Consider the following 15,457-nt stretch of genomic DNA (forward strand, 5'->3'; position numbering starts at 1 on the left):
ATATATATATATATATATATATATATATATATATATATATATATATATATATATGTTTTAGAGATGTCCTCAATATCTGTAGATAAAAGTAGATTTCAAAGTCTCCTGCAGGCTGAAAACATTTACACACATAAGTCATGACATGATCTCAAGTGAGTGATTAAAAACAATAATCACAGTAATGCTATTACATTTTCATCCTTAAATTTGTAATAAAAACAATACTAAATTACTGTTTAAAACTATTAAAATCTCCTAAATCACAGTGCAAGGCAGTACACTTAATGTTATTGCACAATAGCGCTTTGATGTAAGTTATCAACTAAATAATCAATATTTCCATAAAATGCTTAATAGCATGGTTCCCCAAGCTTTCTAAAATTATCGTAATGATTTATTATTATTGTAATGAATGACTTGATTGTACTGTACATTAAAAGTTGGCGCAATACAGTGCAGAGAAGGGACTAAATAAAATAAAATGATCTTTTCAATGATCTAAATGATCTTCATAAACTGCTTATTAATACAGTTCTGGCTTAAACTTCAAATTAAAAAAAGAAGATTCTATGAAATGGCTAGTTTAAATGGTAATTTCTTGTTAATATAAAGATGTAGGTGACTTTTCTTCTTTAGATGAAAGATTTCTTTGTTGGATATATAAATGAGAACTCAATGGTTACAGGCATTTTGAGATTGGAAAAACATATAGAGGTAAAACAAAATATATACATGTGGATTCTGGTGATACATTGAGATCAAATGAAGAAACAACTAAACTGCAAGTAACTGATGGTTTCATGATAGCATTTTGTATGCCCTGAAGTTGAGTAAATTAACAGCAAGTTTTCATTTTTTGGCTGAACCTTTTCTTTGTTTACCACTTTATTTGAATGTTCCTTTTGTCTTAATCTGTTAACAAGATGAAAATATGTATCAACGAGCAGTCATTATAGTAGTAAACTGTGCAAATACATGTCAACTAACTGTCATTATTGTATGTTTAGTAAACTGCAAATACATGTCAACTTATTCTACCAACCCCAAGGCTTTTAATCTAATTCTGACACTGAAAGGGACAATCAGAATGAAGTAAAACACTAACCAATCTAAATTAACAAGTGCAAAGTGGTGCACAAAGTGAATAATAAGCATCATATAACTTTTACCTACATAACATAATGGTACAACACCATACAATCTATACACTGCTTATTCACGTGGCTCTCCAACATCCTTTGAGGTATACCACCATATTCTCCCAATAACATGTTAATGTCCAAAAACAGAAAAGTGGCACCAAAAATGGTATTTCCAAGCTAATAATAGTTCCTAACTCTCTTTTGCGAAAAAGAAACAATCGCATTAATAATAAAAACACAGGCTTTTCTGTACTAACTCACCAATACCCGTGTGTCTGCATGGCATCTGGGATGAATGCCAAGGTTGATGAGGGAGCGAGGGAAAGAGACTGAAGTCTTATGTAATGCACTCTCTCCTGAGAAAGACTCATCACACAGCTCCGTGCCAACGTAGGCATCATCAACATGCACACGCAAACCATGTGGAAATGGGTCATATTTAAATATGGCCAATGTGCGGCTCTGGTCGCAGGCCAAAGCTAGCGTAGATCCTGTGTACCTTACAATATGCGCACGTCGGTGAGCCAGCCAGCCAGCCAGCCAGCCAGCCATCCGTTTACATGCTGAAAGAAAGGTGAGAGTGTCAACATGACAGCCATTCCCTTCACATCACAGTCAGGGAAATCATTTCAAAGCGTTGAGCGGGCAATAAATAATCTGAATAATGTGGCCGTCGTAATAAAATAGAGCCGTCGCTTAGCAACCCTGCGTGTGCATCTTGCTTTGATGCAATGGAATGCTCGCTGCTGATTGGCTGGGGTCAAAACCGAGGAAGTAAACAGACAGACTCATCTATAAGTGTGCGTCCGAATGCTTCGTCAGGTTCGCTTCAAACGCTGAAACTTTGTTTCGTAAAAAAACAACTTCATCAAGTTGTGCACAGTGACTCACCTGCGGATTAAGCTTCTTCTAAGTAGCCGAACTAAACACTGCATGTTTCCAGCAAGTTCAGCTTTATTTTATGGTGAGGGTTCCCCCTAATGGAGTGGCAGACAGAGAGGGTCGGGGTTCTTTTTCTTCATATGTATTTTTATAATAAAATAAATAAATAAAATAATATAAAACTAGATAGTACAATCAAAAGTGCACTCTTAATCTAAATAACCGACAACTAGACTGGACAACTACACTGAAAAAAATTATTCAGAGATGACTCCTTGGATTTACTAAATTTTTTTACGTAAGGTGGTTGTAAACAATTTATCTGTGTTGAATTTAAACTTAATTTGTTTGTTTAAATTCAACACAAATAAATTATTTGCAACAGTTCTGCATGCAACACTTTTTTCAGTGTAGTTGTAACAAGAAAACTGTTGGAAACATGTTGTTTGAAAGTTTTGGCACATGCTGAAAGTAACCACACAGAATCGGAAGTTCTATGTTTATTCAAGAGTGCTGTTTTTTTTCAACTTGTATAAAAACATTGGTGATTAACACCAATATTATGATTTGATTTTACTTTTTAAAAGTGTGTAAACCCGTTGCTTTTAAAGTGATTAGTTGACTTCAAAAAAAGTGAGTAAACCTGTTGCCTTAAAATTAAGCAAATTAACTTTGTGCATAATTATAAAATTAAGGTAAGTCAATTTAACAATTCCAAGTCACAAGTTTAGTCAACTTGTTGCTATTGAGGCAATAGGTTTACTCACTTTTTGAAGTAAACTAACTAATCGCTTTCTACAGTGTATTACCAAAGAGAAAATATCCAGTGTTTAGGTCGTTTGCATGTCAGTTTGAGTCAAATATATGCAAGCATAAAAACTGAAAACAAACTTATTAGTGAGTAACAGTATAAAATTTGTAACATTAACAAAACGACCTAGTAATTTTGTACACTTGTGCAGAAGCATCCATTATGTTAGACTTGATCTCAAGTACCAGTTTCACCAACTACAAGTTGTAAAGTGTCTTGCCTTTCAGATTTAAGCCCAATATACACTACTGGCCAAAAGTTTGTGGTCAGTTTTTTTATTATTATTATTTTTTAAGAAAATTATTCTTTTCATCAAGCTAGCATTTATTATTTCTTAAAAAAGTGTTAAATTGTTAACTATTTATACATTTATATAAAAAAGATTAAATAACTGCTTTCTTATTGCATGTAGTTTCAAATGAATGCATAATTTCAGTCATTATTGCTCTTATTTCTACACTGTAAAACTCAACAGTCATCTTTATCAAATGAAATGAGTGTAGTTAGCTCAAAATTTACGGAAAATTAATTCTACTCATTGGAAAATAGTTTTGAACTCAGTGTTGAAGGTAATGAGTTAATCAAATACCTCATTACTTCAACTTAAATGGATTAAGTTCAAAGTACTCATAGAGATTAGTTTTTTTTAACTCAAATGGTTTGTAGCAATCGGTTTCTTCAAACGATTTGTGTTGCCTTAACTTATTGGGTTTTACAGTTCTCAGTTAGTTTGAGTTCTCTTCATTTATTGGGTTTTACTGTGCTCAAATTGCTTTGTTTACTCAAATGGATTAAGTCAACTGTACTTATCAGGATTTGTATCTTAACTTAAATGGTTTGTTGCAATCGGTTTCCTCAAATGACCTTAAACTTTATAGGTTTTGCAGTGTATTACCATCAATAACAGTAATAATAATCATAATAACAATAATAATTAATATTAGAGTGGTTTCTGAAGGATCATGTGAATGAAAACTAGAGTAGTGAAGCTGAAAAGTACTTTTGAACAGTTATTTTATAGTGCAATAACCTTTCACAATTTTACAATGTGTACTGTATTATTGATGAAATAAATGCAGCCTTGTTAAACAGGAGAAGCTAATTTATAAACATTTAAAAATCCTACTGACCCCAAAGTTTTGACTGGTAATGTACCTTTTGGCAACTGAATTTACAATTACAAGGAGTCTTTGCAACTAGTCTGAGTGCTTTGTGAAACGTGTAGATTAAACCTAAGTTTAGTTTTAATAAATGTAGACTACACTTTATTGTCAACTCCTGTACTAAAACTATTGTTATGACATCAGCACAAAACAAACATTTAGATTAGAGAAACTAACTATCCTCATCAAACAACCATCTTTTGAACGATTATTTGAACCTCCTTAACTCTTTTATTTCCAAAATCAATCAAAGAAATAAGACTTGGGAAGGTTAAAAAGCGACCAAAAGATGGTTGTTTAATGAGGATAGTTAGTTTATATGGTGGATGATGATGCTTTATTTTATATGTTATTGTATTGTGAATAATTTTGCTCCTGTTTTAAAATGTGGAGTTACTGTTTGTTTTATGCATTAACTGTATTTTGCAGCCATACTTGGACCACAATGGAAACAAGCCCAGAGGTCATTGTTTTTATCCTCGACAGTTTTATTTCAAAATGTATTTTCAAAATTGTATTGTTGTACAATTTGTCTAAAACCTGTCAAATAAAAATTCAGTTCAACAAAGTGGTTACTCAATTTAACCAGCAGAGGGAGCCAAAACCTGCTCGAGTGATCGCTGATTCATTCTTTTTCGGTTTGCAATGCATATCCTGAAACGTATAGGGCAAAAAAGAAACACGAGAGGGGAGGGAGGGAAATACATTACGCCACATCAATTACTGTCAGTCATGAACTGCCTATATTTATTTTGTTCTCCTCAACTCGCGATACGAAGCGTACGACAGCTTCAACCAGTTTCCATGACAACTGGAGCCTCCTTGACTTTAGAACAGAGACCACCTGTCAATCAAACTCAGCATCAGCACTGCTAATCAGCCAACTACACTTTAGGAAATAATAAGGCATTAATGCTGTGGCTTAGGTGTGATAGTCCTGCCCTAGACTATCAACTTAGCATGATATGAAGTCTATGAGGGGTTGCATACACCCATCATCTTTGTGGTGTGTGTGTGTGTGTGTGTGTGTGTGTGTGTGTGTGTGTGTGTGTGTGTGTGTGTGTTTGTAGATTGCACAATTTATATGGAGCCAGATCAGTCTCAAAAATAAATTTACAAAATAAAATGTATACATGCACGGCACAATTTGTAAATTCAAAACACAATTCATAACTACAACACATTCATGTATTCACAAGAAAACATCGTAAGCATTTTCGCCAAATTAATAGGACTTGTGTATATTATAAATTGTGTTTTGAGCTTACGAATGGGATTTGTGTATTTACGATTTGTTTTTTAACTTTCGATTTGTGTGTTTTTGAATCGTGTTTTGAATTAACAAATTCGATTTGCGTATTTACGAATTGGGTTTTAAACTTACAAAATTTATGTGTATTTATGAAATTTATTTTGAATTTACGAATTCAATTTATTTATTTATGAATCGTGTTTTGAACTTACGAATGGAATTTGTGCATTTATGAATCATGTTTAGAATTTTTTAATTGGATTTATGTATCTACTAATTGTGTTTTGAACTTACGAAAGAAATTTCAGATGTGTATTTAAGAATTATGTTTTGATCTTGCGTATGAGATTTGTGTATTTATAAATGGTGTTTTGATCTTACGTATGAGATTTTTGTATTTACGATTTATGTTTTGAACTTATAATTGAGCTTTGTGTATTTTGTGAATCGTGCTTTGATCTAACAAGAGATTTGTGTATTTAAAAATTGTTTTGAACTTATGAATGAGATTTGTGCATTTATGAATTGTGCTTTGAACTTACAAAAGAGATTTGTGTATTTATGAATCGTGTTTTGAGTTTACAAATGAGATTTGTGTATTTATGTATCGTGTTTTGAACCTACTTGTTAGATTTGTTTATTTATGAATCGTGTTTTGAACTTACGTGTGAGATTTGTTTATTTATGAATCGTGTTTTGAGTTTATGAATGAGATTTGTGTATTTACGAGTTGTGTTTTTAACTTATGTCTGAGATTTGGCTATTTATAATTCGTGTTTTGAGTTTACAATGTAGATTTGTGTATTGTTGAATCATGCTTTGAACTTACAAATTGGATTTTTTAAATGTGAATTGTGTAGTGGATGTATGAATTATATTTTGCAAATGTATTATTTTTGAGACTAATCTGGCTCCAAATTTTTAACTACAACACATAAGTTATACTAATAAAAAAAAATACAAACTTGCAACACTGATGTCGCAAAGGTTTATTTCCAGTCATCGTTCAAATCCTAATGTAGAAACAGATTGTGGCAGTGGTGCCATAGGGATGTGCTCAAGACTCAAATGAATGCCAAGACTTCTAACATTCCTTGTGTATGTACATCCACGTGTATTAAATGACCACCAGATATTATTTTAGCTTTCTGATTTGACTTATGTCGGTCCAAAAAGCAGGGAAAGACATTCATTTTCAATCACACAAATGTACCAAACAAAAGAAGGAAACAATGAACAGCACTACATTCATCTGCATGGAAACGCAAAGGTCGATTCATTGTTAAGAGCTGAATATAAGCACTGACTAAAAATGGTAAGTGCATTAAGCTGACTTTGGCATTCAGATGAGGGTAGATGATCGTGACTGTAGTACAACAGCAGAGAACAATCACATAACGTCATTAAAGGCTTTACTGACATTCCGTCTCAGATGACTCAAGATAGTACCCTTTGATTATCAACTACATGGATCATATTTGCTGAAGACTTTAAGCCAGAACTGACTTGGATGTATGCAGAGAGTACTCAAATGTGCTTACATTACACGTTAATACATTATGTACTGGAGTACTCCAAAACAATCATGTTTAGCAGCAAATGAACTCATCCAGAATCTAGACAGTTGCTGGAGTCTTTAGTAAATACAGTGTACAGATGTGCAACACTGGTGTTGGTTAAAATGCCACTGAATATGGCAAATGTGATTTAACAGGCATTTTTTCCATTAAAGGGTTAGTTCACCTAAAAAAATTATTTACTATTTACTCACCCTCACGTGGTTCCAAACCATAGAAGTTTCTTTCTTCTGTTTAACACAAAAGAAGAAATTTTGAAGAAGCTGAAAACCTGTAACAACTAACTTGCATATTAGGAAAAACAAATCCTATAGAACAGTGGTTCTCAAACTGTACGCGGGCTTCCTTCTAGTGGTACGCGGAGGAATGAAATATGGCATGTACATGCTACATATATTTCAAAATTTATCAAAAATGATGTATATAGTATGCCATATATGACATATAGCCTATTTCTGAGGTAATGTGCCATGTTTTTTTTAACTGTGCAGAGTTGTAGCTGCTTTACTGGGCCTAATACACTACTGTATTTCAATACTGCTCATTTTGGGGGTACTTGGAGAGACAATTTTTTTCTGAGGTGGTACTTGATGAAAAAAATTTGAGAACCACTGTTATAGAAGTTGATTGTTACAAGTTTTCAGCTTTTTAAAAATGTACTGAAAATTTGATTTGGAACCACTTGAGCGCAAGTACATTTTTTTGGGTGAACTGTCCTTTTAATATAGTGTGTGCTGTGCCGAAATAACAAATGACAATAAAAACAACTGACACTAGTGTAGTGTGACACTAAACAACATGTTTTAAAGGGCACCTATGAAGAAAATCTACATTTTTAAGCTGTCTGGACAGAACTTTGTGAATGTATAGTGTGTCAACTGTCATATTGGAGTGTTATAAACACAACAAGTGTCTTTTTTCAAATTTCCTGATGTTAAAACAGGACCAAATCCCAGTGATTTTGAGGCCCACACAACAACGTGACGTAGAAGTGAGGTTTTCCCCGCCCACCAAACTGATTGACAGGCGCCATGTTTCTATAACAACTTAACACGTGCAGATTTTTTTGCAAATAAACTATTTAAAATATATGTTCCAACTCTCTGTGATTTCAATAAGTTTTAGAAGTTTAAACATTTATAAAAGAGCTTGTTTGTTATAAAGCGAGTACAATCGCTATGTAATCTTAACCACTATAATCAACACGGCCATATGGTGTCAGAAAATGTGTATGGGTGTTTACAGCAACTAGCATAGGTGTGAGGCTCATCATTTCAGAAAGGTTTGAATAAATTCAATTTTTGACTAATGAGCTGTATTTCAGCTTCATCCGAGTCTGTCTCTATCACTGACTGCTGTTTATCTGACGTAACGCATGATGAGAAGCAGACACGCATGTGGAAGTGGTGGGCGGGGAGAAGCAGCTCATTTGGATTTAAAGCCAAAGGCTACAATAACAGCTACAGCATATTCAAACCCTGCAATGGGCAAATTCTGGAGGCTATAATAAATAATCTGATGGGTATTTTGAGCTAAAACGGACACATTCTGGAGACACCAATGACTTAGCTTATATCTTGTAAAAGGGGTAAAATAGGTACCCTTTAAAACGTTTCAAGATGCAAACATTGATAGCTTGAAACATACAGCATATTGTGAAATTGAAAAAAATAACTTGTATTAAAAAAGAATTTGTTCATCAGTTCAAACTAAGCTTGATGTTTGAATAGGCTTGCAAGATTGTATTGGTTTTAATGCTATTGCAGGGTTTAATACTTACTCTAAAATAAGTCATTTATAGTGTCGTTGTTGTCCTCTTTGCAAATATATAAAAAAAAAAACATCTGAACAATATGGATCAATTTCAATGGCAATTCCTGGCTACATAAATGCAAAGCAATATGGCATCTATATATAGACAGCACCTGCTGAAAACTGTTGTAACACACAATGTACAAATGCACATCCTCTTAAACTCACAGAAACTAAAACAGCTCAAAAAACTACACAATACCTCACAAAAGAATACAATAGCTTATCCGGCAGTAACAGCAACTATAGTGTGTATGTGTGAGAGTGCCATACAATTCAAGAGTGTCAGTAAACATCCAGCATCGTCTTTGGTGACGAGACTTGTCTATTTGTATTACGGTTTCATTTTGAGTGGGGGAATATTGTTCATAACTTGGGGGGTGCAGGCGTGAAGCCACCCTTAAGTTCCCCCCTCCTGTTCTTCATTGTGATTTCTTGATGGTCTGCAGATTGCTCAGAGCGAAGATGTGGCACACCCTGGGTGACCCCGACAGGCCGATTCTTCCACTGTGTGCCCATAGGGGGGTAACTGCACGGATAAAGCGCATCGCCTCCACCAAATAAAATCTCCCCCTCACCATCCACTCTAGTGGCAGCAGGGAGGTTACGACTACGGCAATTGTTCTTTAGGGGCAGGTGTGAAGGTCTGACAGTGGATTGGCTCAAATGTGGCAACTTCAGTTCTTGCTGAGAAGCATTGCTGGAATCAAAATTCTGTCTGTAGCCCCTCCTCCAGCTGTCAACCGTAATTCTGCAGGGTTGTCGTGGAAAATCCATATCATTACAATCAACAGTCCTGCTCTGTGAAAATGCAGTGCCTTTTGAGTCATACTTGGTTACGCTTGTGTAAATTTCACTTGTCTGAAACTCCAGACTGTCTGTGTCAAGTGAGCGACTTCGGCGATTTAGTGCTAAAGGGGCAGGGACTGGTGGACAAGGTCGACCCAAACTGAGGTGCCGAGGAAGGCTTGCAATTCCCCAAGCATTGCTGAGCAGCAGACTCTGTTCATAAGCATCAAAAGTACGCTGGTCACACTCAGCAAAGGCATCTTGTTGAAGGTAACAGCCATCATCTTCGAATGGCTCATAAGGAGATGCCAACTCTTCCTCTTCCTCTGCAAGGTCAGTCTGCTGCTCACACTCACCCTCATTCTCCATATCAACCACATCGAATGTTACAATGGCAGGCAGGGCTCTCAGACTTGGGCCAAAGGGAGAACTTGACTCAGAGCCATCAAGACTTTCAGTTGAATTGCGGTAAAGCCGGGTGTTCTTTGTAAAATCTACCAAGGCTTGGGAGAAACAGACCATCAGCTCTTCTTGGGATTGGCTGCAGCCTCTGGAGGGTCGTAATGAGCCTTGATCGTCAGATTGAGGCTGCGGTCTGGTTGTCTCGATGACTTGTGGATTCAACACCGAATCAGCACAGGGTGCGAATAACGAACTCTCTTGAACCTGACCCCTGATGCGAGGGACTCCCTCTTTAACAGCCTGGGATCTTGGTGGGGATTGGGGATAGCGCTGATTGATAACTTCTTGCAAATCTTGCTTACTATCATCAACTGGAAGGTTCGAATCATCATAAAAGCAGTCGGAATGGAACAAAAGCTGGTTTTTGGATGGACTCCTGAGATTCTGAAGCTCACAGCACAGAAGGGCATGTTGGATCTTGCTCAGGCGCTCCTCCTCTGTCTCCATGGCTCCTGTTTCTATTGCAGTAGATGCCAAGGAGTATAGCGGGTTTGTTGGACTCTTATCAGCCTGCAAGGGTGCACCAACAAATGAGTGGGCATCCTTGGGAGGAAGAGAAGGACTGAGCAGGCGATCGTCAGGCTCAAAAAGTTCATAAAGGGCATCACCACTGTAGCTGTCCCGTGGAAGCCTTTCCTGGTGTGGACGTTCTCTACTCTCCTCTTCCATCCCTGGCGTGGTGGAGTCATAGTAACCCTCGTCACTGTTGGGTACCGACTCCTGCCGATCACTCTGTGGACTCAAGAGGTCGGCAGGAGTGAGAGCAGTTTCTGTGATTCCCATTGGGCTGCTGCTGGAGGTGGCACGGATAGAGCTCAGTTGCTGATCAGGGGTGAGTGAAGGGCTATCTGAGCCCCTATCTGAGGGGATGTAGCAGACTTCATTACTAGTTTCTGACTCCCATAAGCTCTGCAAGTAATCCGCGTCTATCTCATCCGGGGTTGCCATCTCTTCCCCCCCACCTTGATATGTGACAAAACATGAGCTACGTTTTCCTGCATTTCGACTGCCTCTGTCAGCAGACACTGAGCTCTCGGCGACACTGACATCATCCTGGTCTGCAATGATATCTCCACAACCGGTCAGCGAATCAAAGCTCTTTAATGATGACACATCACCAAAGACTAAGTTCTCAGAGGAGCAGGATGCAACAGGTGGCTCTCCATCAGGAACGTCCACATTTTGCTCAGCCAAACGATCCAATTCAGACTCAGCAGACAAGGGTTGATGATATGTCATCAGTCCTTCCTGTCTGCCAGTTTTCTCATCTTCTCCAATCCCCTCTTCTTCTGCTCTCCTCCTCTTATCCATCTCTACTCTGCTCCTCCTTTTTTCAGGCACTAGTGTTACATCTATCGTACATTCAGTGGCAGCCAAAGGCAGTTCACACTCACTGCCTGTGGTTTGATTAGGCACATCTGGCACCAGCTCTTCACCCTGACTGTCTCCATGGTAATCGCCACGGTCACTGACACTCGGCAGGGCACCAGGCACTGTTTTGGCATGGAAGCTTGAAGACATTTCAAGTGCTTCCCGCTTTTCTACTTCAACATTTTTGTTTTTCCTGTGTCTCCGAATGCTGCTGAAAAGTCCTCGAAGGCCCCTGCGCTGTCTAGGCAAAGACTGTGACTTCCCATGATCCTCCTGTGATTTCTGAGGTTCACTGCAGAACTCAAAGTCCCCTGATGCCACTTCACTGCTACTTCTACCCAAATCATCCCAGCATGCTCGGCTCACCCCATCATATGTCTGGCTTTTTGTTACTCCTGTTTTTGATGACCCCTTTCTTTGACTTCTGCCACGGCCTCCAAAAAAGCTAGGTAGAACACATATGCTTTTGCGACCTCCAAAAAATTTGAAAGCTGTCTTCCGTATTTTCACAGAAGGGGGTGACTGTGGTTGAGGGATATCATGGGAAACGGAGTCTGACGATGGACCCCTCATTGCACCAACCTCACATCTTGTGGCGATCTCCATAATGACACAGGTGACTGTGGCTAATGGAGCATATCTGTGTTAAATACTCCACCCTGAGAGGCAGGCTGGAACAGATGAGGACTGTGTTTATCTGACATGTTCTACCTGTAAAAGAAATAGGGAAAAAAACATCATTAAAAAAACTCTTTTGCAAAAAATTATACCCATATTTGAGCAACTATCCATTGAGGTTTAATATTCAAAATAGTTTATTTTATTTTAAAACATGTTGATTTTGTTTAATGTCATGCAAGTTTCTATACGTGTTTAACAGGTACCAATCAATTTAAATTCAAAAGTTTGACTGTGGAAAAAGAGACAGAGACAAAATACTATTGTATACAATGTCCACAAAAGATCATTTTTGTGTCTGTCTTGCTAAATAAAGCATAATAGAATTTCCTTACTTGCTTAAAGGGACAGTTCACCCAAAATGATTATCATTCTATCATCATTGGCTCACCTTCCATAAAATCCTGATGGTATGATAACCTTAGATAAAAATATAACGGTTTCACTGCGCTAAAATATATTCAACACAAATAGTGCAACAGTCTTAACAACCATATCATTTCATAGTTGTTTATTAATTAGCTTAATGTATTATTAACCTCAGCAAAAGAGACTGGTGGGCACAATGTTTTTAGCACAAGTCTATTCTTGGTTTAATTTTGGAGACAGCCACTCACAGATCATCCACAATGTTCAGTTGTAGCTTCTATTTATTTATAATGCATTTAATTGCCATAAAGGTGTCAGAAAGTTTAACCTGGTGCTAAAATCAATCTGCTGCAGTTGACGCTATTGCTGTGGTGTTAATCTAACGTAAACACAATCATATAAAAAAAATAACAGAAGGGCTGATGGCTTTTCATTTGCATGATGTCGTTTTTTTATATAACGACTACTGTTTTATCTTCTGTGGGTTATGGATAAAATATGGTAATTCTAATAGTTTAATAAATGTACTTAACTTTTAGAAATCACAAAACGACCCCCTGTTATTGTCCTGCGATTCCCACTTTGGGAACCACTGACTTAGACTGACATTCAAACTGATTCATGTTTATACATTAAAAAAATTATTTTCAATAAAAAAAAAACAAATCAGTAAACAATTAATATTTAATTTACCACATTCAGTTTACCCCACAACTATAATGTAAAACATGTTAGCCATTATTGAACAAATGAGCATTGTTGAGAAGTTCCCCTAATGGTTAAAACTAATTGAATGAAACATGCATATCATGAAATGTGGGCGCTTACATTTTAAATAACATTGGCAAAACAAAATGAAGCCTACAATTACACAATTCAAAAACAGCTAAGCATTGAGTCTAAAAAGCACCACAGAACGAGAGTGAAGTTCCGCTGGATTTAATCAAAACAAAAGCTGACTGAAGCTTAAGGGCCTGTTGTGAACCCTCACTGTATGAACATCATAAACAAAGAAAACAAGATCCACACACAGCCGCACTCCAAAGAACTACACCCAAACACAAACTAAACCCACCAAAATATGACTAATAACAAAAGGGAAGTTTTATCAACAGATTGCACATAGTGTCCCCAGCTGGACACCATCATCCCTGTGAATGAACGCGCAACTGGAGCGCGCTAGCCGTACGCTAACAGCTCGCGACTGCTGCGCTGATATTCAGCAAACCTCGCATCGTGAACAGCTGTTTCTGCGCGTCCACTCTCACGGGTTTACTATGTTAGAGCCAGTATTACACAAAGACGGAAATATTAGAGATACTCGCCTTATTTTCCATCTTGTCCGTCACAGAGTGCAGTGATGAGCTTTCTCCTCACGCAGCGCTGCAGGAGCTCACGGCTGTGATTCACTTTGTTCGCCGAGCACTGGAGCTGCTGCTGCTGGCGGTGTTTCCGTGCGGTGTGCATCTTGGGTAATGTAGTATGTTGCTGACTTCTATTTTTACTCTTCAAAATGTTTTGCATACTCTTATTATATTTGCTTACTCTTAAAAAAAGTAACGACAAGTAGAAAGGAAACAGAATCGACGCTTAAAGAATTACAAGTATGTTTTGTAAATAATGATAATAATAGGCAGCACGTGGCGCAGTGGGTAGCACAATCGCCAAGAAGATCACTGGTTCGAACCCTGTCTGGGTCAGTTGGCATTTCTGTGTGGAGTTTGCATGTTCTCCCTGTGTTTGCATGGGTTTCCTTTGGGTGCTCCAGTTTCCCCCACAGTTCAGAAACATGCAGTACAGGTGAGTAGTTGTCCGTAGTGTATGTGAAGGAGTGTGTATGGATGTTTCCCAGTGATGGGTTGCAGCTGGATGGGTATCCGCTGCATAAAACTTATGCTGGATAAGTTGTCGGTTCATTCCACTGTGGCTACATCTACATTCTACATTGCAAAAGGCTATACAAATAAAGGTGAATTACACCAAATTAATAAAGGGACTCAGCCGAAATAAAATAAAGAAATGAATAATAATTAACTAATGAGTGGTAAAACAAGATAGTTAAAGATTTTTAAAAAGATAAACACATTAAAACAAATAAAAATGACTACATTTTAATGAAAATAAAGAATTATAAAATAATTTAGATATTATAAAAATTTATAATTTCAAACGAGAATAAATCATCATTGTATTAAATAAAATATAGTCAGCATTTGAAGTCAACCAAAACCTTGTGTAATGAACAATTCTAAGTGAAGTTTATTTATAAACTAATTTTGAAAGAAACACGTGCTTATGATTGATGGCACCTGGTCCACATTATCTAACACTGATTTACCAATCAGACGACTCCTTAACCACTATAATTAACCAGAGTATCTTACTTCAGCCATCTTCGTCTTGAAGAATCCCCCCTTCCACCCCTACTCCATAATCAATCATCAGCTAAGGGCAAACTCTTGAAATAATAGTACATCAATTTTTGATCTACATCAAATGTTGAATACTGTAAAGCAAAAAATATATATCAATAGAAATGAATGTGAAACATTTGGATAAGTAAACGGTAAAATGTGTAAAATAAAAACTTAATAAAAACTAAATATTTAAAATAAAACTTAGACTCATCAATGATACACACGTTTTAACAATATAGGGTCTCTACAAAATATATAAAACTCTATTTCGATTATATTTAGTGTAAACGTTCTTTGTCTTTCGGATAAGACATAAAGCCGAGGTCCTGACTCTCTATGGTCGTTAAAAATCCCTGGATGTCCTTCAAAAAAAATAAAATAAAAAGAGTAGGGTTATAACCCTGGCATCCTGGCCAAATATTCCCACTGGCCTCTGTCCATCAAGGCTTCCTAAACATTGCCATATCATAATTGGCTTCATCACTTGTCTCCATCAATCAGCTAGTGTGTGGTGTGCAGTCTGGTGCAATGTGGCTGCTGTCACGTCATCCAACTGGATGCTGCACACTGGTGAGGGATAAGGGCATTCCCCCAAAAATGTGTAAAGCGATTTAAGTGTACAGAAAAGTGCTGTAAGAATATCAGGAATTATTATTATCATCATTATTATTAAATGTATATGTCATTTATGTATATTATATATATTATGTATATTGTTATTGTTACATTTTT

The 15,457-nt window shown here is 36.9% G+C and overlaps 2 protein-coding genes across 4 annotated transcripts in view; both read right to left on the reverse strand.

Moving 5' to 3' along the window:
* arhgef9a (Cdc42 guanine nucleotide exchange factor 9a) overlaps positions 1 to 1,880 on the reverse strand; it is a 68,262-nt gene extending 66,382 nt beyond the window's left edge. The window contains exon 1 of one of the 2 annotated variants that reach the window (XM_087253402.1): positions 1,404 to 1,880. In XM_087253402.1, the coding sequence (XP_087109528.1) occupies positions 1,404 to 1,694 (291 nt within the window). In that variant the 5' untranslated portion in view covers positions 1,695 to 1,880. The remainder of the gene's footprint in view (positions 1 to 1,403) is intronic. The other variant, XM_087253403.1, reaches the window with a different exon arrangement.
* A 4,344-nt stretch (positions 1,881 to 6,224) lies between these two features.
* Positions 6,225 to 13,711, reverse strand: amer1 (APC membrane recruitment protein 1). Of its 2 annotated transcripts, XR_015489899.1 has the most exons (3): positions 13,634 to 13,711; positions 7,488 to 11,972; positions 6,225 to 7,090 (listed from the first exon to the last, which is right to left on the reverse strand). XR_015489899.1 is itself a non-coding variant. In NM_001346277.1 (2 exons), the coding sequence occupies exon 2, from the start codon at positions 11,865 to 11,867 to the stop codon at positions 9,006 to 9,008; it is 2,862 nt and encodes a 953-aa protein (NP_001333206.1). In that variant the 5' UTR covers positions 11,868 to 11,972; positions 13,634 to 13,711; the 3' UTR covers positions 6,225 to 9,005. The 2 variants fall into 2 exon arrangements, 1 of the variants encoding a protein (NP_001333206.1); NM_001346277.1 differs by having other exon boundaries at positions 6,225 to 11,972.
* Positions 13,712 to 15,457: the final 1,746 nt, after the last annotated feature.

The sequence above is a fragment of the Danio rerio genome, chromosome 5 (genome assembly GCF_052040795.2).
Source record: "Danio rerio strain M-AB ecotype USA chromosome 5, GRCz13ab, whole genome shotgun sequence".
NCBI lineage: Eukaryota > Metazoa > Chordata > Actinopteri > Cypriniformes > Danionidae > Danio > Danio rerio.

Coding starts and splice junctions, on each gene's coding strand:
- amer1 (NM_001346277.1), bottom strand. CDS start 11,867: ATGGAGATCGCCACAAGATGTGAGGTTGGTGCAATGAGGGGTCCATCG.